Source organism: Chelonus insularis, unplaced genomic scaffold (genome assembly GCF_013357705.1).
Source record: "Chelonus insularis isolate UGA/USDA-ARS -01 unplaced genomic scaffold, ASM1335770v1 contig_260_pilon, whole genome shotgun sequence".
Taxonomy (NCBI): Eukaryota; Metazoa; Arthropoda; class Insecta; order Hymenoptera; family Braconidae; genus Chelonus; species Chelonus insularis.
The window spans coordinates 127,593-151,592 of record NW_023276452.1 but is presented as its reverse complement, the minus strand read 5'-3'; the positions used below and the strand labels follow the sequence as shown (position 1 = coordinate 151,592).

The 24,000-nt window shown below is 27.3% G+C and overlaps 2 protein-coding genes and 1 non-coding gene across 5 annotated transcripts in view; all 3 read left to right on the top strand.

The window, feature by feature from the left end:
• Dora (Dorado) overlaps positions 1-4,633 on the top strand; it is a 40,066-nt gene extending 35,433 nt beyond the window's left edge. For all 3 annotated transcript variants that reach the window (XM_035079922.1, XM_035079921.1, XM_035079923.1), the window contains one exon: positions 17-4,633. In XM_035079922.1, the coding sequence (XP_034935813.1) occupies positions 17-83 (67 nt within the window). In that variant the 3' untranslated portion in view covers positions 84-4,633. The remainder of the gene's footprint in view (positions 1-16) is intronic.
• A 2,555-nt stretch (positions 4,634-7,188) lies between these two features.
• TRNAS-AGA (transfer RNA serine (anticodon AGA)) lies at positions 7,189-7,270 on the top strand. Its single transcript has one exon. It is a non-coding gene; the product is annotated as a tRNA-Ser (tRNA).
• Positions 7,271-10,483: 3,213 nt separating this feature from the next.
• LOC118064953 (alanine--glyoxylate aminotransferase 2-like) lies at positions 10,484-18,698 on the top strand. The gene is made up of 9 exons (XM_035079920.1): positions 10,484-10,630; positions 10,764-10,845; positions 13,794-13,912; positions 14,119-14,353; positions 14,910-15,000; positions 15,211-15,419; positions 17,350-17,575; positions 17,798-18,199; positions 18,284-18,698. The coding sequence occupies exons 2-9, from the start codon at positions 10,781-10,783 to the stop codon at positions 18,389-18,391; spliced, it is 1,455 nt and encodes a 484-aa protein (XP_034935811.1). The 5' UTR covers positions 10,484-10,630; positions 10,764-10,780; the 3' UTR covers positions 18,392-18,698.
• Positions 18,699-24,000: the final 5,302 nt, after the last annotated feature.

The following is a 24,000-nucleotide window of genomic DNA, read 5'->3' as shown; positions in this document are numbered from 1 at the left end:
TTATTATACCTTTTAGATCTCCCGCGTGTAGCAAAGATCTGTGGGCGCAAATAAATGCGGCATTGCAAGTTAATAACAAATGACATAGAGCAGAGCCAGGCATGAGGTGGCTTACATCTTACCTCCATCCTCCTTCAACATTACCAACGCATCGTAGAACCCACGTATTTCAACATCATTGTCATCTTCCTCCCGAGAACGTTACGTACGTTCACGGGCTGGCCACTATCAACGAGCTCGCCTGGGACAAAATTTCTGTTCCCTGTGTATTAAATAGGCCGTCTCATCAACAAAGATTTCATTATGGTGGTCCACCACCAATGTCTTTTATACACCGGGAATTAATTAATTCTACACATCCTCGCAATGCTGAGGCTAGGGAAGAACGTAGTTGATTATCATAAGTCTGTATCATTGAATGTGAAAGTTCTACGCAATGGGCTTTAATGAAATCAATGATGCTAAAATTTAGAATATTTTTTTAATATTTAATTCAATTTATTTCATTTTTTTAATCAATTAGCCAAAATATTTTAAAACAATTTGATAATCTCATAATTATGTCGATATTGACATTTCATTTTAGCATCTAACTTACTTGATGCATGAGAATTTATAGACAAAAATGATTCTCGAGTATACTAGATGACAAATGTTTCCAATGACTGAACGATGATAAATATCTTACTATAACATATTAGATTTGAGATTTAACTAAACAGCCTTGGTGGCATTTGATACTGGAGAATAGCCCATTGTTTCAAAAACATCTATTTACGTGCATAATTAAGAAATAGATATTCAATTTATTACGATCATTGAACAAATTGATAATTATAAATAATTATTAACATTCTGATATTTTTTTCATGTTTATTCTTTATCTCGCGTTATTCCTTAACTCGTAAGTTACAACACAATACTACTATCAGAAATGTTCAATATATCAATGACAATGGGTATTCTTATTGCAATCTCTTTAATCTCAATTCATCCACATTCACACTTGAAGGCAGTATCTTCTTTGAAGAAGCAAACACTTGTCGAAGATAAATCAATATAATCCGTTATTCTTATACATATTACAATTAGAACATACTATTGTATTTATATGATATAAAACGGAAATTTAAACTTTTCTGTTATGATTTTTTTTTAACAATGACGATAAACATATTTATGACTTGTATTGCTTCTTTTTTAAATTGATTTATATTGTTACGTTTGACGCCTCTCAAATCTTTTGTCATTTACATTATAGTTTCGTTTCTTCGTAAGTTGTTTTGCTTTAGACGAGGAGAGGCTTCCTTTTCTTTAACAGATACCATACTGTCAAAACATAATACTACCTAAATTGTAAAAGAATATATTTTATACATATGAGTTTTATTCAGCTAAATGAAATTATTGGCATACGTAATATTAGATATGTAGCCCTAAAACAAGAACGCCACAATTTAATTACTAGTGGAATTACCATTTAGCGTTCGAGTAAATACAATAAAGGTTGCGAGACAAGGAATAAACTTGAACGAAATCTGTGTTATGTGGTAATAATCTTTCATACTCTCAACTCTTATATAATATGGCACAACTTTGATGCTTTGTTGAAAATTGAATGATCAGCAAATGTAATGTATAATATGCGCAAAACATTAATTGTATTTAACTATATAATCTACATCATTCCAATTATATTGTTGAGTGCTAGAGATATTTCGATTTTGTCTTTTAACCAACTGAATATATTTTCACGAATTAAATATCGACATTCAGCCTTTAATGTGTCATGATTCAATCATATTTATTTAATTGTTTAAAATAAATAGTATGCAGCACAGAAAAATTACATAATTCATATATATTTATACATCAAATTATTTCTTTAAATTACGATTTGAGATTCGAGTGGCATAAAATATAACTGCATCGCTTCCTGATTAAAAACGAAAACATGTAAATATATATGAAATATTCGCATTCTATAGATTTTTGAGGATACACATTATCCATAATTAATTTCAATATCATCGTTACTACCCTCGCATACTTTTTAGTTTCCGTAAGATACATTAAAATTTATGTGATCATTCATGTTGGCCATATATATATCAGAGTCAATAAATTAGAAATGATGAATCTGCATCGAGTACAAGTATGAAGAGTGCATAGAAAATTTAATATGAATTATTACACTTTACCTTACAAAACATGGATTTCAAGATTGATTAATTAGAGATTAATCTGAAAAAAAATAATAGCCAGACTTAAAACCGATCGTCAGTCAGACATATGAATTATTTGTAATACTTGTGACATTGTCATTAGTATAATTAGGTAGTAAATTTAATTTTTTGTGTAGTTAGATTGAATTTTTTTTAAAACCATGAATAATATAAATATAATTAGTATTGACGAAAAAGTGAATAAAAAAAATATTTATATCGTGACGATGCGGTTTATAATGAATTCATAACTAATCGCCATACCAAGAAAAAAGTATGGACAAATATTTACTTGATATTACATCGAAATTTTTTATATTCAATCTTCTTTTCGTCTATACTGTTTTTTTTTATTTACATAAGTAATAATGATTTTCTCTTGAAAACAGTATTTTTGGATGTTTTCTCGATGAAACAATTATTTTAATTATAATATTTTTTATCTTACAACGTATGCATATACTGCACAATTATGCACCACGTTATCGTTTGTCATTCCTGACAATCTATCAATAAAATGATCTCTGTAATTTTACATTTAATTATAATTTGAATTTTTGAATTATAAATAAAGGAGTAACATTGAACGTTGACATATCACCTCAAAATTTAACGCCACCTATCTCTAAATACTAAATTAATTATTACATTTATTGTTTAATTGATTATAAACAAAGTAAAATTCGATTATAAACATAAAGGGAATCCATAAAAAAAAATTCATTTTTATTAAAAGCAATTAGTCGGTGGTACTGTAATATCCTTGTTACTACGTTCGCAAATATTAACATTTATACTTTACTTACATTTGTGCATCAATAAATATCATTAATTAAATAATTGGTTTGTTTAAATATATAACTTTAAAAAAAAAAAACTATATTGAAATAATTGAAGCAAACCGTTTCTATGATAGTGGTAAGAGAATTGATTTATTTACGATGACATGGGTGCTGTGCTCCTCATGAGTAAAGTTTGATAAAAAATATGCATTGTTATTGTTTTTATTATTGAACATTAAGCAGTGCCTCGTCAAAATCTATCCAATTCCAACACATTAAGTTATATATTAATATCATTTTACAAGACAATATAAACTTATTGTCGATCTTGAAATGATATTTTTTCTGCTATTCTAGTTTTATTGTCAATAATTAACAGTTAACTAACAATTGGATAATAAAATGATTATTTAGCATATGAGGAAAATATTTTCTAAATAATAAATTATAATAACTAATAAATTTTTTAATTCTTTTGCCATACATTCTTTAATATAATTGAAATAAAAATTGGTTTGCAGTGCGAACAGGAAATTAAATGGTGGATATCATAATCTAACAATATTTTAAACAAGATAATAACAATAAAGTTGACTTAACAGAACTTTTTTTAACAATAGGATAAATGCAAAAGAAAAATTGTTGGTGATATGTCACATGACGTAGATATATTGGTAATAATTGAATTAATGTGCGACAAATAAGGCTGGCTGGATCCTCCGCAATCGCAGTTATAATTAGTTAATTAATGAATTAATTAATTAATAAAACATTAAAGAAATATTAAGTTTATAGAAATTGCTCAATATTCATGAAAATAGTAAAAGATAAATATTGTTCAAAATATTCTGGGACATCTATCCTTTGAATTCCTACTTGATTACATCATTTTTTCAAAAAAAAAATAAAAAATAAAAAACAAATAAATAAAACAAGCCTGCCGTTTGTTTGCATTTTTGAAATAGATTAAATTTTAGAGTACCTCGACTAGATTAGATAAAGATGAATGTATCACGTCGTAATACTCTTGAAATTGTCATTAGCCAATATTTAGATAAAAAGTTAGTCATTTATGTGTAGTCAGGTAAAGAAAAAAAGAACGTCATAGTTGAATGCTGGCTTCTCAAGAAAAAACAAAATTTTGTGAAGGAAACTCGTAGTCTTAATTTAGTCATTTATTGATCATCGCTTTAAGATTTTTCTAATCATGATTAATAAATAAATTTATATTTTACAGTTCAAATAAGCTAGTTATACTCGCGTTTCTACCGAAAATAAATTGAGTAGGTATTTCATCAAACATCATTTATTTGTCAACTTCTATATTGTTTTCATTTCATTTAATATTACTATTCATATTAATCATATATATTTCTGCGAAGAAAAAAAAATCCTGCCCGAGTTAGTCAGTAATGTGAAAAAAAAATTAAAAAGTCAAAAAAAAAAAAATTCGAAGAGAGAAAGAGAGAGAGAGAGAGATTAAATGAAATGAGATTGATAGGAACTCTATTTTTACACTTGGTCGTGAAAGAAAGAAAAAAAAAACAAGAATCCTTTGCAACAGCAAGGCTATAGTAATGATTTAGAGCTTTATCTAGATTTAATAATACTAAATAAAAAAAAAAATGAAATTAAAGACAAAATAAAAAATTTATGTGTAGTTGGAGTAGAAACGCGAGCACTCCCAAGTGTGTATTCACTTCAGTCTATTATATAGAGAGACTTAAAAGAAGTTTGGCAAAAAAATATAAGATTAAAAAAAAAAAAAATAAATAAAAATGAAAAAAGTAAATAATGATTGATTAATCTATTTGAAATCATTTTATGTTAAATACAATGTTTATGATCATAATATTCGTTATGTTTGCATATTATCATTTCGTATGTTACCTCTTGTACACAATTATATGATTAAACATCATAATTATATAAATCTATTCAGAATTTACCAAAAATATATTAATTCCATTCTGTTGGCTTATTTGTACATAAACACACGGTTTTATTATACATTTATCGCATTCATCAATAAAGAAGTGGATTACTTGACAATTAAAGCGAATACGTTTTCACCTTTGTTTTGTACCGGAGTACTTAATAAGCCAAATTTAAATATATTTTTATTTAAATATAATGATAAAGAGATAATAAAATAGAGGTATCGTAGAAGAAACGAATACATATTTGAAACATTTATAAATAAATGAATGAAAATGACCTATTAACTCTGGAATAACTGCTTATTGTGCGATTCATTCATTAATATAATTCAATTTAAATTTATAATAATGATTAAATTGAATACAACTTATATCTATTGTGCAAAGACTGTGCAACATTTGACTATTTATTTGTGTATTTTATAAATATTTTTTTAAATCATTGTGTTCTTAAATTTGCCACTACAGTTATATTCCTGGTAAAAGAAAAAATTATGCGAAAAATAAAAAAAATGTATTATATTTAAAATATATTTAAATTTAGTGATAAAAATATATTTATATAAAATGTCACTTAATTAATTACTCAAATATCGAGCCGAAGAATATTAAGCATTACTCTGCGTTCTTGCGAAATAAAAGAAAAAAAAATATAAAAAATGAGTCTACACAAATTTTATGGCTAATTTTAATTGATGATTCATATGAATTATAATCTCTATAATTATGTATACATTATACTCACCATAAAAAAAAATGAAAAAAAGAGTAACTGATTAATAATAATATTAATAATAACGATAATTATAATAATAAACGCGCTATAACACCTATTGTGAATATTGTGGTATGAATTTAATTATAAATTCGATCGCTGATGTAATCAAACGTATTCAGAGTGAATTTTAATAGACCACTTAAAATTAATAACTGACTATTACTTCTTATTCCTCAATATTGTTCATTGGTTTCAACTCGTAGATGTTTATAGCAAATCAATCGATTTTTTATCTATTTATAAACATACTATTCTATTTATTTTAGTTTATAATCGTTTAGTAATATTTCTTTTTTTAATATTCAAGTTTATAAATTCTGAAGTATTTGAAAGCTCTTTCGTGAATTGGAGCAAAAGTTAATGAAAAAAGGTGATGATTTCTATTAAATAAGTGAATATTTAGAAGCTTAAATCATATCAATTCATTTCCAGTCTGTCTGTATGAATATTTTATTCAAAATATTCCATAAATTTAAAAAAAAAAACGTCCAAGTTTCAACGTTATTCAAGAAAATGCAGCTGTCGATAATAATGATTTTCTCATAAGGTCAGTAGATATTTTTCTTACTTCAAAAAAAGGTGGGGAGTATTGTTAAAAGTTTAGATGTTAGATTGAAAGTTAACAATTGAATTAACTGTATTAAATTATTGATAAATGAATTGAAAGCTTCACCAGAGGAATTTTTGGTTGTTGTGTGTACATAAATGCAGGTAAACTTTTTTTAAACTATTGATTAAAAAATATCCACCAAAAATAAACCAATTCAATTGTTTTCTATTTTTATAATGATCCGGAAACTATCAGGAATGAGGAGCTCTTCATGCACTTCGTGAGTTTTCGTGTCACTCCGGAATTTTCCGTTAGTGGAAAGTAGGAAAAGCGGTACTATGTTCTTAAAAGGCTTTCCATATGCTTAGAAGCACGCTATCTTTCCATTTCAAGAAAAAGATAAACTCTAAAATCTTTGTATCAAAAGGATTTTTTACAAAAAAAATATATATATAATCTTATTTTAAAATTGCTGTAATTTACAATTGCAAAATGAAAAAAAAAATAAGATGTTAAAGTAAGTGCAGTAGAAGCGCTGAAAATTTAAACCTTCAACTCTCTTTCTACTTTGAGCTCCATTTAAATTTTTTATTATCTCTGTGAACGTTTCTACCTTGCTTTGATGCTCTTATTTTCTACAGAATTACGACTATCTTCAAATTTTGAGCCTCATTTAGAGAAAGGTGATCTTGAAATTGAATTATAATGAAAAACACAAAATTATACCAAAATAATGAAAAAAAAATATTCTCATTTATAAATGTTTGTATCCTTTACTTTAATATGAAAACATAACGATAATGCGGTTAAATTGTTTGAGTATTGTAAAAAATTTGAATAATATTTGTGTTAATTTCTGATACACGAATAGGTATTAAAATTTGAATATATTTAAAGTCACCAATCTCAAGAAGCAGTCGTGGCCGAGCGGTTAAGGCGTCTGACTAGAAATCAGATTCCCTCTGGGAGCGTAGGTTCGAATCCTACCGACTGCGATTTATTTTTTTTTTGTTTCAAATCAACATCTTTGTTATTCTGATAAATCTGATTTATTCAAAATCACTGATATCAATGAAAGTTACGATAACTATCATAATATTTAGCTACTGATTGAAGTAAAAAAAAGTCATGTTATCTAATCTATTTGTAATAAGTACATATATTTGACAAATAACATTAAACAAGTGACACTTTTAATCTTCTTGTCAGTGGAAATTTTTATAAGAGATTAATTTAAATCTTGGGTATATGCCATGATGTCACTAATCTGTAAATAAACAGAAAGAAAATTGATTCAATATTTAAATCAACTGTATATCAATGAAGTAGAGTCAAAAAATATTTCTACTATCTGGTAAGCGTCATCACGTGTGCAACATATAATTTATGATGACAATCACATTTGAAAGCACGTGTAATAAAATTTCATTAAGTTTTCCTTCTCCTGTTAAAAACATTTTCGCTTGATAATTTTTTTTTTAAATCCACTAAATTGAAGAGATATAAATAAATTTTATCAAGAAGAATACAAAATGAAATGAAAATAATTATTTATTCCACAAAATTTAGCACTAGGTGAATTCATTATAAAATGGTTAAAACGTGACTAAAATAATGAATCTATGAATGAAGGAAAATGTTCTTCACTTATTAAAAATTATTTCATTTTTATTTTTAATTCCAGAAAATATATTTCATGGATGCAAATTGACTGATTTATTACGTATGAGAAAAATACTCAATTTACTTTAGCTAAAGTTAATTTGATGATTTATGAACTATTAAGTAAATAACATAAATAAATTATTACTTCTTTTCAACAATTGCGATTATTCAAGTGCTTTTATCACAATTGATAAACATCTCAAGGAGGTAAAAATCACACGAGTATTTTTTTTAGAACAAAAGACTTTTAATAATTTAGATGGTTAAATAGCACTTGAATAATAATATATGTAAAATATAAATCAATTAGTAAAATTAATGAGACTTGAATTGGTGACTGCTCACAATAATTAATAAAACGAATTGAAAATCAATTGAGAAAATAGTATGACACTCGACAGCTGATTTAATGGAAAATCTAAATCTGAATGGGACAGTAAAAAAGCATAGTGAGCTCGTAAATCAAATTGACGTGTCAGTACGCTATACACTAATTTACTGATGTGAAAAGCGAAGCGATGTAGAATGTACATATTTGTGCTCTCGTTGAACGAGCTATACTTGTGATTTACCGAAAAGTAGACAGACATACAGTCAAGGGACGAGTTAACAAATTGCTGATGAATAAAATCAATTACAATCTGGTTAAACAGTTAGTGCTATGACCAAGTAGTTTGGTATTTTTACGGTCAGACGGAAAAATTCTTTATATGTATTCATTTAAATTATTGATAGTCTGTACGAGCAATACTTTTCTTTTCTCAATATTTACCATTTCAATTTTTTCAAACAAATAATCAATAATCCATCAATTTAGATAAGGGAAGGAAGGACAAAGTGAAATGCTCGAGAAAATGTACTAAGTTATTAAAATAAGTTTAAAAATACTTATTGCACTTTTGGTGTATCAATTTTTCAATTTATTAATGCATTAAAAATTATTAACATCTGTTAAGTTACATTTTTTCTTGGTGTCCCATTTTACCCAACCTTCTCCTATTTTTTATAAATTTAATGAAATCAAATATTTTTAACTGGATAAAAAAATTAATACTTTGTGTTTGATAAAAACATTTTTTTTTCATTGAAGATTACTTGTTACAAATAAATTGACACTGTAATTATGGAAATTGATTTGTTATAATCATATAATCGATGAAATTAAATTGAAACGGATGATTATTTAAATCTGTTTATTATATTTAAAAAAAATTACTAATGTCAATAAAATATTTGATTGACCAGTCGTAATTTATTACTAAATAGATTTGTGAAATCTATTAATGTAATGTATCCGCAATGAATAACTTTTTTCAAACCAAAGCTGAAAAAATTCGTTTCTTTTTAAACCATAACTACCAAAACAAACAAAATGTTTGAAAATAAAAGATATAAAATGTGATAAAAGTCTATATATAAATGATAGAATTCAATACACCTTTAGATGTTTAAAAAATAATTCAAAAATATTATATTGAGTCGATAAAATTTCAGTACTGAATCCACTGTATATGTTTCATTTTAATACCTATAGATTTAATACAGATTAAGATTGTATTCGTAATTTTATTGAATCAATAAAAAAATCCTTACAATTATTTAATTAAGAATTTGATTTATTTAAATAAATTTTATTTTCAGTGTATCAATAATGAGAATGTAATTTTTATTTTTAAGTGTATTACAAATAAAAGCACTTGATATTACAATGAATAAACAATCTCATCATTTGTTATAATAACAGATTAACGTATAAAAAAATAATTATAAAAATCTAAAATTATCATTGATTACTAGTATCGAGGATAAAATTAGGGTTGGTATGATGAAATATCAACTTCAGCTATTATTGAAATTTCCGATAAGATACTTTTGCGTTGATCTAGTTTATTCCGGAATTGAAAGGAAATTTTTCCTTTCTGCATTGATATATTTGACCGGCTTATCGGTCTTTCCATTGGTTCTGATGAAGTGTAAATAGACTCGTAGTCTGATCACATGCAGAACGAGCCTCCTTCACGTGACTATGTAACAATCTTTCACGGTTACCCTCGATTATTTGATAACAGAACTATTTGCAGTTCCGATTCTTATCATCCATTTTCTTTCATTATGCTGCAAATGATTCTTTATTACGTGCCAATTGATGAAATACCCATTTTCAGGCTAAACTATCAAATAAATTCCCTTAATCGAATAAACAGTAAAAATAAAGCCCACACATTGCATGAGGAAAAAGAAAAATTTACAATTGCGTTCTATTCTTTAATAATTTGTAAGGTCACTTGTACTTTATTCAATTTGACCGATAAACTAAATTGCTCGATTATCGAATTGAAATGTAAAGTTGATAAAAGGTTCGTTAGGATAGTTAGAATTCATTGAATAAAAGTTTCAGGCGGAGAGTATGTTTTAAATAGAAGAAAAGCGTATTTCACTGCCAGCTAAGTGAAAAGTTGAAGGTTGGAAAAAAAAATTTTTACTCTGTGAATAAGCATTCCTTAAATACATACGAATGAATAAACTTAGTAGTTAATAGTAAGCATTTCTCACATAATAGAAGAGCGAGAAGAGATGAACATGCGCGCGCAGATCCCCGCTTTTTTAGCGCTAATGCGACCCTATATATGAAATCATCGGACCAGGTCGGGGCATCCAATTGACAACTAAGTTTCATAGTGATCTCTCAAGTACGACATTTTCTTATTTGTTTTTTCATTGTTATATTCTTTTTTCTCTTCATTCAACCGATTATCTTTTTTTTAGTTATTCTACTAATTCATTATTTTTATCTATTTCTAATTTATCATAAATTTTTTTCAGATTTTTTTAGAGCTACAATGACGGAACCACTTGAGCAAATGTCTAAGAATGATACCATCAAACTTCGTGAGAGACACATTGGGTGAGTAATAGAATTAGATAAGGTTCAATGATTAGGCTGCTAATCCAAAAATTCTAAACACTGTTTAATAATATTGAAATTGTTTTCATTTATGATGCATCATAGTACTTATTGAAGTTTATGAATAGATAATCTATATATGTTCTGTTCATGACAGTATTACATATTAGGCTAAGTTTACATTGTTTTCTAACAAATATTTATAGTTAGTAGAATCATAATAATGATTTTCCAGACACTTATTAAATAAATTGAAATGTGTAAAAAAATGCATACTGATAATTTTGAAATTTCAAGGAAGAATAAAGAATGTTATTTATCAGTTTTTTTTACATTTAATCTGACACTTGAAATTGGTGAAGTTGATGAATGTTAGAAGTTGATAAGTATTTTTTAAACATCAACTACGATAAACTTGTAATCTTTCAAAATAAAGAATCAATTTTTTATATTTTTTAATGAGTAATATTCCATGAGATAATATTATATGTAAGGAGATCACCCACCAAGTCTGTCCTTATTATTGAAACAGTAATATGCTATAATACTATTTACATGAGATTAGAATCAATTTACTTTGATGAGATCAAACATCAAAATCAATAGAGCAGTTGATTAATTTGAAGCATTCAATTATTAATTGTTGAAGTAATGTAAGCTAGCTAGTTTGAATTTTTAAAGTCTTCTTATAGTTCTGGTTCTCGTTAAGTAGAGCAATGGCAAGTATGTTAGAATAGTTTTTAACTTCTTATTACTCGTTAAGTAAATAATAATAATAATAATAATAATTCAAATGATGTTCCATAATTGAAAGAAGAATCAGCGATAAAATTCTGTTGTTGACTCAAATGGTGTACGATCATTATAACATACTTGTAACAAAAGCTAACAGTTTTAAAAATTTTTATTTGCCCAAGTATTATATCTCATCATTCATTTTTCTCTTGCATTTAATACTCACTCATCAAAGAGTAAGTCAACAGTTTTTTCTGAAAATTATTTGCTCTCGGTATTTTTCTGTTTACATTAAGTATTCATTAGATACATTCTTGAAGTCAAACTTCAAATACATTTTCACATATATTAATAATCCAAACTCTTATCAAATTTTAAAAGTCAATATTTTTATCATGTTTTAAAAAAATATGGTCAATCAAAAAGAATTCAAGGGTTTTTGTTACCAGTAAATGAATTGCAAAATTTTTTGATGTGATAACAAATGGAATGAAATAAAAGTTGATATTTATGCAAGATAATGAAATGATTATTCAATTGATTCCAAGTATAAATTATAGATGCAAACGATTGCTAAAATTTATCGGTCACGTTGCTCGGGTTTGTTGATAACGTCGATGACACCAGTTTAATCGATCTATATGAGCCGCAAATCAGCATATTATCACGCACTATAATGAGAATTGGGTCATATAATAAAATATCACGAGCATATGATAATTCATCGATTGCCATGATGTCAATAATACTCTTACATATTCGTGAATATAGCTGGTCCACTTCTCTCTCATTCATATTGTAACAGAGGTCAGAAGATTTATAGATGATGGAAAATCTCACATTGTGAGAAATGAACTCAAACCTACGGTTGAATTGCATTAGTGGCTGGCAGACATTTTCACACGTTTCTAGATATCGCAAGGGAAATTATCACTAGCACGTGAACTACACTAGACCCTGAGAGCTGTTCTTGGTAACTAGTATGAAGTGGAAAGTGAAACTGTCTGTGAATGTACTTGATAAAGTTGAAGTTAATTCAATGATAAAATATTTACATATTTTAAGAAATTCACAGTACATATATTGAGTTGGTAACTTTCTACACAACTTTAAGGAAATTTTGCATTTAATAATAAATTATTGAATTACTTGTTTTTTAGTCTAGTTTCATTTTTATATTTTATAGTGATTCTTTTAATAATGTATTCAGTAAACCATCTAATTTATTACGACATGAAATAATCATTTAATCTGAGTTTACTCAAGAAAATAAATTTTAATCAAGTTTATTCAAGCTGATTAAATATTTATGAAATTTATCTAAAATAATCCATAATTTTTATCATATTTATGAATTGAGAATATTTTGTATCCAATTTTGAAACGATTTGTATCTTTGAGATTAGCTTTTCATTGATTATACATATATTTTTCAAAAATTTATATATCCGATGTAGTTCTCGTTTTGGTAATTATCTAATTGATGACCTCTTCTCCATAGCAGATAATGTTGCAGATAGACCTTCCATGCACTGAATCAATTTTAGAGGATAAAGATGGGCAAACCATTTCTAACTAAAGTTATCCACCTAAAACATTTAAATCCCATTCAATTATTATCTCAACTATCAACTATTTTTATGAAAAATAGACTGGTGTAATTAATATTAAAATATTTTCAATTATGTAGATAAATGTAATTCAGAATTTAACTTTACACTTTTCCATCAATTTACCAAGATGTCAGTGTTACTTATCACTTCTTAGACTATCTTTCTCTCAGTGACTTCTTCATGCTTTTCAATTTGCAGTTTACTCAATTTACTTTATTTGTATTATCTTAATATTATTAATCCAACCCATCTTTGGAGTCCTTAATTACTAGATTTTTGGATATATATTTTAAACATAAATACGTGTGTATAATATATTGTGTACATTAGAATATCATATTTAATTGAATGAAATGTTTCCCGACTGTAATATTAAATTAGACATCAAGGAAAATTATGTACATAGTTAATAATATTTTATAGCAGTCTGTTTACAAGCTTTTTCAAAATGGTCAATATTGATTAAAATATAGATTGAATTTGGATTTATCTTCAAATTATTTGACTTAAAAATAAATATTACAATTTAGCTGATTTTTAATAAAGTGAAAACAATTGAGAATTATTTTTCTCAAGACATTTTGGTAATTTTTTTTGCAGACAATCCTGTAAGCTCTTTTATCGATCAAGTCCCCTGAAGATAGTCAGAGCAAGTGGACAATACATGTATGATGAAAGAGGAGAACGTTACCTTGACTGTATCAACAATGTTGCTCATGGTAATAATATACGTTTCAAAAATAAATTGAATGTTCTATTGTCATAGTTTTCAGACAGCCATAACAATAAGTATAATATAAATCATAAAATAAAGTAATAAAGTGGAATACAACTGTAATATAAATATCAATGCTTGGAACATTATACGAGTATTGGAAAATAACGATATTTTATCTATCTATTATTTTTTTATTTACTCTTTTAGTTGGTCATTGTCATCCTGAAGTAGTGCGAGCTGGTCAAGAGCAAATGGCTTTATTGAGTACCAATAACCGTTTCCTGCATGACAATTTGGTGATTTGTGCTCGTCGATTGACTTCTCTCTTACCCGAGCCTCTTTCTGTATGCTTCCTCGTCAACTCCGGAAGTGAAGCGAATGATTTAGCACTTCGACTTGCAGAAGCACACACTGGAAATAAAGAAGTTGTGGTTTTAGATCAGTAAGCAATTTTTTATTTATTTTTCTTGGGCCTGGAATTATTGTTTTATTTCTCAAAAAAAAAAAAAAATGTATATATGAAGCACTTGTATGAAAAAAAGAAAGAATGGATATATTCACTAATATTTCGGGATTTTTTTCATCTTTTACAGTATACTTGAAGTCTAGGCACGGCCACAAGAGGATGGAAGCTACGCGTCTTGTTACTAAAACGACTGCCAAGAAGTTGGAGTATTTCTTCCGCATTGGCGGAAATCTATCATCCACATAATCCTCTTGTCATTTTAGGTGACACGAGATTACGTACGTGAGACGTATGAATAAGTCAAAAAAAGAGAGAATAACTGAAAGAACCGCACAGAAATGAATTATACCGTAGAATGCTATATAAAAATATACACATTTAAACCGGTTTGATAAATTTTCAGGCCCGAGAGAAAGTTTTTGTTACATCATAATTCATTCAGATAAACAATGATGCAATTAAAAGAATTAAAAAAACAAAAAAAATAGCCAACGATAAATATATCTCACTAGGTATAATCCTCTGTTTTTAGTGCTTATCACGGACACTTGACCTCATTGATCGATATCTCACCCTACAAGTTTAATCAACTCAAGAACGGAAAAAAAGACTGGGTACATGTGGTAAAGATCTCTTTTTTCATATTTTTTACATATTTTAATCGAAATACGTTATTACATTCTTTCTTTATTGTTCTTCTTTTCTATATACTTTGGGCTTAAAGCTTTTCTCATTTTCGTCACAAAGATTATTACTATGAGTATAGCAACACTGATTGCTAAGGCTTGGCACGCACCTAAATCCACTCCTTAAATTTTCCCTCTGGCTTTCAGGCTCCTTGTCCGGACACTTACCGGGGAAAATATCGAGACGTAGACTATCCGGAAGCGGATCTTGGAGAGAAGTACGCAGCCGACGTGAAGAGGATTTGTGACGATGTTAAGCGAAAAGGACGAGGAATTCGTGCATTCATTGCTGAAACACTTATATCTGTTGGGGGTCAAATAATTCCACCGAAGAATTATTTTAAAAATGTTTACCGGTGAGTAGTCATAGCTGTAGATAATTAATTAGTCACACTTTCTATTATTGAATCTGTATGAATATAGTTCTGTAAATCACTGCAAATCAGTAGAATAATAGTTAACTTCTAAGAACCTCATTTATTTTATAATCTGCTCTTATGCACGGAGAGAATTTTTTTTTTTAAATATGAGTGCAGAAAGTGACAAGTCCACATTTCAAAATTTAGAAGTAATAATATTTCTATTCGATTGTAAATTTTGAGTTCTTATAAGTAAACTTGAGACTTAAAAAGTGTCTTAGTAAAAGAATTATTTAAGACAACTCAAAAATTACTTACAAGAACCCAAAATTCACTGTTGAACAGAAATATTTTTACTTCTAAATTTCGAAACGTGGGCTTGTTATTTTTGCACTTACATTTAGTGAAAAAATTCTCTCCATGTAAAAAGAATTAAAATTTTAATAGACCTCTATATTTCGAAATTCTTAAAGCCCAAATTTGTCGTCTATAGACAGATATCTGTATGTGTGTGTGTACATATCTTAGTGAACTTTTTTCTTATCTTGTGAAGAATAAATATTGACTTCGCGCCGATTTTATTCGACACAAAATTGCAAAATGAACACCTGATTAAGTTTGCAAATAATTAAGGAATTTGTTTAGTTATGAAAAACCTCCAACACCTGATTTTGAATTTATTTTTTTTTATCATAAAATTTTTTAAAAATAATATTCATTATTATAAATTACAATATTTATTATTAAAGTAAAACTATTACTAGATGACCGTCATTCAAAAGGTGAACAGATTTCTTAAATTATGGAAGAATGATTGAAGTCTCGATTGAGGTTTGGTTACAAGACTAAACACTTATATTTAAAATTAATTTTATGTGTCTATTTTTTGTCTATTTTCTGGTTTTAACTATTAATATTTTGATTTATTTACTCTATAGAGTAAATAAATTCTCTATAGAGAATTCTCAAATAATATTGATTTGTAAATGATGATGTATTGTTATTGAACAAATCATTAATTTCAATAATTAGTTAATCAACATTTGTTAGTTGTTTTTTAATTAACAATTTAGTGTATACTCTGACTTATTCAGTATATTTTACTGATTTAATTATTTCACAAATAAATAAAATTTGATTGATTCCAATTGTACAAATTCCCGTTAGTATACTTAAAGATGATTCAATTTGTCGATTTAATTGAATTTAAAGACTATGAAGATTGTGGATTATTTATTTTTAACATTTTTTATAAAATATAAAAAAATACAGTAAAAAGTAAATATTTTTTAAAGTTTTAATTGGATTTACAGAATTAACTGATAAAAAGTAATTCATTAAATATTCAGTAAATTGGGAAAAATAATTGCGAATGAGAATTTTTTAATCAATAAATTAAAAAGTAATAGAACTTTATTTTTATAACATTGTTAACTGTTCATAAAAATGATAAAAAGTTGAAAAAATATTTATATCCTGTAATAGCTATTCTGATGGAATTTTAAATATCAGTTTAGTGTAAATAAAAAGAAATTCAATACCTATTGAGTTCTAATATTAATTCATGTATATGAAACTTTTATATTATAATTCTGTTGAATATTTCAGAATGAAATTCATTTGTTTGAAAAATATTTTTAGCTCTAACTACTTTTCTAAAAAAAAATAATTATTTCAATACAATTTCAATAAATTTTTTTATTTTAATTAATAAAATTTGTAGAAATTTAATGAAAAACTTCTTATTTTAATTTTACGTTCATTAAATAATTAATTAAATAAAACAAGCAATTGACCTGAACAAAAATAATTAAAAACCACTTGTTGTTCAGAATACCTAGACAAATTTTTTACCAGCTTTATTATTTTAATGATAAAAACAAAATAGAAATAAAACATAGTAATTTAATTAATATACTCACTTTAGTTATATCCGTGACGCCGGCGGTGTTTGTATTGCGGATGAGGTTCAAGTTGGCTTTGGTAGAGTTGGATCTCATATGTGGGCCTTCCAGCTTTATGGTGAGGACGTAATACCGGACATTGTAACGATCGGCAAACCAATGGGAAATGGACATCCCGTGGCAGCAGTTATAACGACCCAAGAGATAGCTGCAAGTTTCAAAGATACAGGCTTAGAGTACTTTAACACGGTGAGAATGAAGTTTCACTTTTTTATTTTATTACTTTTATCAACATAAAAACAAAGCATGCTGACAATATTACCTCTAGTATAAAATTTTATCAAGCTAATATCTTTTTATAGCATGAGAAGTTGACAACAAGTCACTTTTCTAGATTTATTATTTTTATATTATTATTGTTATATTTATAATAGAGCACTCAATTTTTATAACTCCTTCAAATTTATGTAGTACGGAGGTAACGCAGTATCATGTGCTGTCGCTAACGCAGTGATGGAAGTCATAGAGAAAGAAAATTTACAAGAGCGTGCTGCCAAAGTTGGTCAACATTTACTTAACCAATTGATGAAATTAAAAATGCGACGAAAATTAATTGGTGATGTACGTGGTGTTGGATTGTTTATTGGCATCGAACTGGTACGTGATAGACAGCGCAGAATACCAGCTACAGCTGAAGCAAAACACGTCGTGTCTAGAATGAAAGATGAAAAAATTCTTGTGAGCAGCGATGGACCGGATAATAACATTTTGAAATTGAAACCACCAATGGTTTTTTCGACAGAGAATGCAGACCACTTTATCAATACTCTAGATGATATTTTGCAGGAGGTTGAAATTGATGAAGAAATTGAGGTATAACTTCTTTTTTCTAGTAGCTTTAAGAAATTTTTAATTGTGGTATTGAAATTACTAGAGTTAGTTTTATTTTTATTACAGGTTCTTGAACCGACCACCACGATATTGAAAGCAGTCATCTCATCTGTGAATATTGATCCTTTGGAAATACCGCAGGAAACAGAACCCGTAGTTATTCGAGCAAATTAAATGTGGTGAAAAAATACTGAAATAATTTGAACTGTTATTTATTTGTGGTATTTTAAACACTAAATCATACATATCATTTTTTGTTAAATTTTATTAATTAGCCTTTATGTAAATATTACTCATGTAAATAAGTTATTTTCTTACCACATTAGTCTGTAAAATCAATAATATAAAAAATATATGTACATGTATATCATTTTAACTATATAACAATCATAAAAAACTCTAATGATTATCAAGTATTGTAATAATAGATGAATAAAGATACAATAAAATGTTTAAAGGTGAACAAATATTATTATAATATTAAAAAATTGTTTGTTTGTATGTCATTTAAAAGCGCTGATAGAAGTTACAGTAAAAGAGTTACTAATAAAGATTGAAGTTTTGAGACATCTCTGAGAAGAAGTCTGAATTAAGAACAAAGAAAAGCTATTGTGCTTGTAAGAATAATTATGATTTTACCACTTAAAAATTTGGATAATAGAATAGTTGAATATATTTTTAATCACTTTAATGTTTGGAAGAGTATTGATTGATTAAAGAATTTTCTTTAGCTAATAATAAACTATTGATATTTTGAATTACACTGTACAAATATTGGAGTTTATTTTAATCTACACAAAATTGTATAATTTAAAATCTGTGTATTGAATTAAAATGAAAATATGTTGTTTGCCAGTTGTGATGCTCGTAATAACAAAAAATAAAAAAAAAACTTTCTTAAGCTTCAATTTGAATTTAAGATTGTTTTTAACTCAGGTGAATTGTAGTAAAGGAAGACACAGCTTGCAACATAATGCCGAGTAAGAAATTGAATTACAACTTGGTGGTAACTGAAAATTAATAAGAGACAAAATGAACCTGATGTCACAAAAATATACCATCAAGTTCATCTCAAATGCAAAAGATAAAACAAGTTGCAAGACATAAAATGAGAAATTATATTCTGAATTCTTCATTAATATCAAAATTATAAGTATTTCTTTTAGCAGCTTTTATAATTTTCATCGTTTTTCTTTGATTTACTAGTCGTAATATTATTTTTCGACCAAGTTTATATGGAACATAACTATCCCAGTTTCATGAAAATTCAGAAAGTATTTACTAATATGAGAAGTATTTTTTTTTCATTTATGGTGGCATAGCCTTTATTTACAAAACATTAAAATAAGGAATGTGGAAAGTTAAGCACGACGATGAGAAAAGCACATCGGAGGCTTAGGGTTCTTGTACTGAAACAGCTGGGGAAGCCACAAGAGTGGCAAACATTGTAATCAAGGATGAAAATGCGACGAAGCTTCCTGCAACAAAAACTGGTTAACTTGTTCTCCAAAGATGGCTGTAGTTCTTCGGAAACTTTCTCAGAAAAAAATGCAGACTGATACCAAAAAGATTAATAAAATTCATTCTTCTTCATCTCTTATTTTTAACGAAATTGTTTAACTATTTGATGCACGATAAGAATACCAAAACCTGAGATCAAGTTACAGTTTCTAATTTTACTTGTTTAGGTGAAAGTTGTAGTATTCCCATTCTTTAACTTGATCTGGCTAAAAAACAAATCCTACAATAAAGTTGGAATATGTGGATTATGGTAATTTTCTACTTGACAATTTACTTCATTTCCGCATCATTAGAACATTGGTACAATATTCTGGGTATTATATACTGAATGTTCAATTATCTCCAATGTTTGTTGGTGGGTATGGATGAACTAAAAGTTCAGGTGTTTACTTTAATTAGAAAAGTTAAATGATCAAGTATTTTAAATGTAAAAATGAGTGGATTTATTTAATAGAGTCTATTCCAGTTCTTTTTTTACCTTTATCTATTCTCACCAATTTCAGCAATAAACATCTAGTTTAAAATGTTCATCCATTTCAAACCAAGTTTTTCACAACAATCAAAGGAAGCATGTTATCTCATTTAATGTAGTTTAAGTAAATATTTCCATCATTTTTTGGATTAAATTCCACTGTAACTTTATCTAGAGATATCTATCATCAGTTCCCTTTGCTAATCTCCAACACTTTGCAAAGAATTTACCATTCAATCACATGAAAGTGCAACTCGAAAAGCTTCAACATGTTTACAAGCTTTCATCAGCATTCAGTCAATAAAAGGATACTGTCTCTCTATGGAGTGTCCAACAACATAGAGATCAAAATCTCGGACTACAAGTTGTATTTTCTATTCACTTCAATTTAGGTTTGATTGTAGAAACTTTGATCTTTAAAAGACCAATATTCTTTTTATAAAACTATCATCAAAATATCAAATGTAATTGATTTTATTAATTACAACATAATATTTTTTCTTACGTTTTCCTCTTTGAATTACTTTTTTATCTACTCTATCGTCTCTCTATCTGTACTCTTTGGCAATTGCCAGAGTCGTTATTTTGGATTTAACGTCATGATATACACATATATATATTTCGATCTGCCACACTGGATTCTCGTAAAGATTAAACCTCCAACATGACTATCTATCGCGATACCCTATCACCACGATAGTGTCTGGGTATATATTCAAAAGAATATGATAAAAATGAACTCGATGCTTTTATCGTTTGAATAAAATTGTCGGCACTCATTTTCGTCAGTGTTGAAAAAAAAATCTAAATTATTCAGACAGTATTTTCTCGCTAAGCCATTTTATAGTTTAAATTATAAATATTATTTGAAAATTTCTACCATTGTACGATTATTTATTGATCGTGACAATATATGTACCTATGGATAAATGGAGGAAGAATATAACCAATGCATTTTATTCTCATTCTTCTTTTATATCTTTATATTGAAACTTCTGATATGTAATGATATAATAAATTTTCCTGTGAGATAATTTTTAAAATGGAAACTTTAAAATCTTTCTTCCTTATCAATAATCCTGATGTTGATGAAAACTAGATTTTACTTTAGGATTTTAATCGAAATTGAATGTGATATTTTATCTGACATATGCTGGAAGTTTTTTGTGCCAATAGATCTCGTATTTTCATTCTTTTATTTCAGAAGATATTTTGAAAATACATTTAATATTTATTAATATTCTTAGTTCTAGAGAAATAATTAACAAAGAAGAAGAATGACTAAAATCCAGCTTAAGCAGGGACGAGTTTTCAAGAATATTTGATGCATTGACAAAAAGTTTTGACTAAAAAAATATTGATCAATCTTTTTTTTTATTTAACATTTTTGAATAAATGTGTAAGACTTTTAGGCTAATCCTGTCATTGAATGTATAATATTATCACAATAATTAGAAGAGGGATGATGACAACATTTTTCTTACACGTAGATATAATATGAAGCAGAGAGAAGTTTTTATTATTTTAATTAATTATATTTATTCATTAAAGTATTTAAATGAACGTATGTACATATTTTATAATTGAAGTAAAAATGAGCTAAAAGTACGAAGTAATAATGAATGAGGTGTATTAATGATTCAAATCATCAATGTTCTATTTTGTAAAGTTTTATAAAGCTTTAACTTTTATGTTATTCGTGGTTATTTATTCAAAATCGAGAGGAGTATAAGTAATCAAACAAGAGTGTATGACTCAGCTGTCCGAGAGAGAGTTGATTAGCAATCCTCAGCGTGTAGTAGAGATTCATTAACCCTACTAGTACATGCCAGTCGTTTGCAACCAAGTCCTGACGTTATTCGAACTTGGACTCGTGACAGCAAAAGTTTCTATGACTTTTTTTCAACTCTTTTTCGCAAAGTCAATGGAACTCGTGGACGAACGAGCTTGATGTTAATCACTTGATTGAATAGTAGATAAAAGGCAGAAACTGATGTCCTTTGACAAGGAATTCTAGTTATTTAGGATACTCTTTTTATTCATGCTATTTGTTAAAAGAGAATAGTTTCTATTGAAGAGTTTTATTTTATGAGCTTTTATAAAATGTTTAGAGGTTTAATTGAGCCAGAAGTTTTCTCCAACAATTCACATTAGATACCCTTCTTTGGTTTTTGCTCAAGTCTGTCCCAGTTGCACAGAATCATGTAACAACATCCTCGCTCAGAAACTTCCTCCAAGCCTGTTTCTATGTGCGATTGCAACTAGAGGAAAACTTTGCACATTTGGCTTGTCACCGTAGCTATCCTTCGGCAAAGTACTATTATTATACTCTCGCTTTTTCTCTCTATTCTCTAAACATAATGCTGTGTACTATACCATCTACAAAATTAATTCCAAATGATAATCTGCAAATAGATAGCTTTCAAATTTCATATACCAGAGAAAATATTACTTTTGAAAACAATATTCGTTAATGGAAAATTGTAATTCCTTGTTTCATTCTGTTTTTAATTACGTAATCAAAAATTAATTAATTAATGAATTAATCAATTTTTGATTTTATTAGTTAATTAATTATGGGAATATTTCATGTAAAAACTTGTTGAAATAATAAACCATCTTGATATTTATGTGAGTTTTATTTCATCAAATTTCATCTTAATTTTTTAATTGAAGATATAAGCTACTAGTTTATACTTAAATGTGAGCAAAGGAAAATTACAGATAATTAAGACATACTTATTCTAAGTTTAATGGTAGTTTTCTTTCTCAATATTTCCAAGTTTTAACAAACGTAACAAAAACTATTTACATCCATTTATCCTCCATAGAAAAAATATTTTTATGCACTTCTCTAAAGCTTTAAGCAACTTTTACTTCAATGTCTGAACTTTCTCTCTCTTTCTGTTCATGCTGATGATTAATTGTATTTTAATGAATTAATAATTGAAATGAAACCAAGCACAATGCTTTTATGAATTAAACAACTGTCTAAAATATTGTAACAATTTATCATTATTCACTAGAATAAACTTTTCAGCTTATAATTTAACATTACGAATTATCAACATTATTTTATCTCTAAAGAAAATAAATCTAACAACTTACAACTTGTGAATCTCATTATTATATTTATTCACAGACAAAAATGTCTTTTTGCTCAACGTAATTCTGATTCCTCGATCCGACGATAAAGCAAAGAAATAACCAATAGTTAGCAACATTCATCACAATAGAGCATGATGCAAACAATGAACACAAGCAGCTTATACCGAAGTAAGGATTTTGTGAGAAACAAAGATTAGATGTGCTATTATGCTGTAGAAAATAGCGTTTCTCGAATCTTTCTTTTTATCAATGCAATCTTTTATCAGATTTTATTCAAGTTCACTTACACAGTACTCCACTCTTGCTTTAATTTTTTCCCCTTTTGCTAATATCTTCCACTCGTGTACCTGCAAGAAAGTTAACAACAGATTCTGCGGATGCTGACTCATAGTTGTGTTTAAGTTTCATGAGCTTGGTATGAAAAATCCAAAAGTGAGAAGTCATTTGTCTACAATTAATTAATATATTAAATTTATTGAGGAACAAAGTTGAAACGATTTATTAGAGTTTAATTGCTGTTGATAGTTGGGAGGATAAAAATAACAGTAGTTATAACGAGGGCGAGACTTTGAGTGTATAAAGGTTGGCCTAAATTGAATAAACAGATCACTATAGAGTGACAAATGGTATCAAATTGTTGAAAATACTTCAAGCTGTTGCATAACAAATAGCCTGTGTGCCA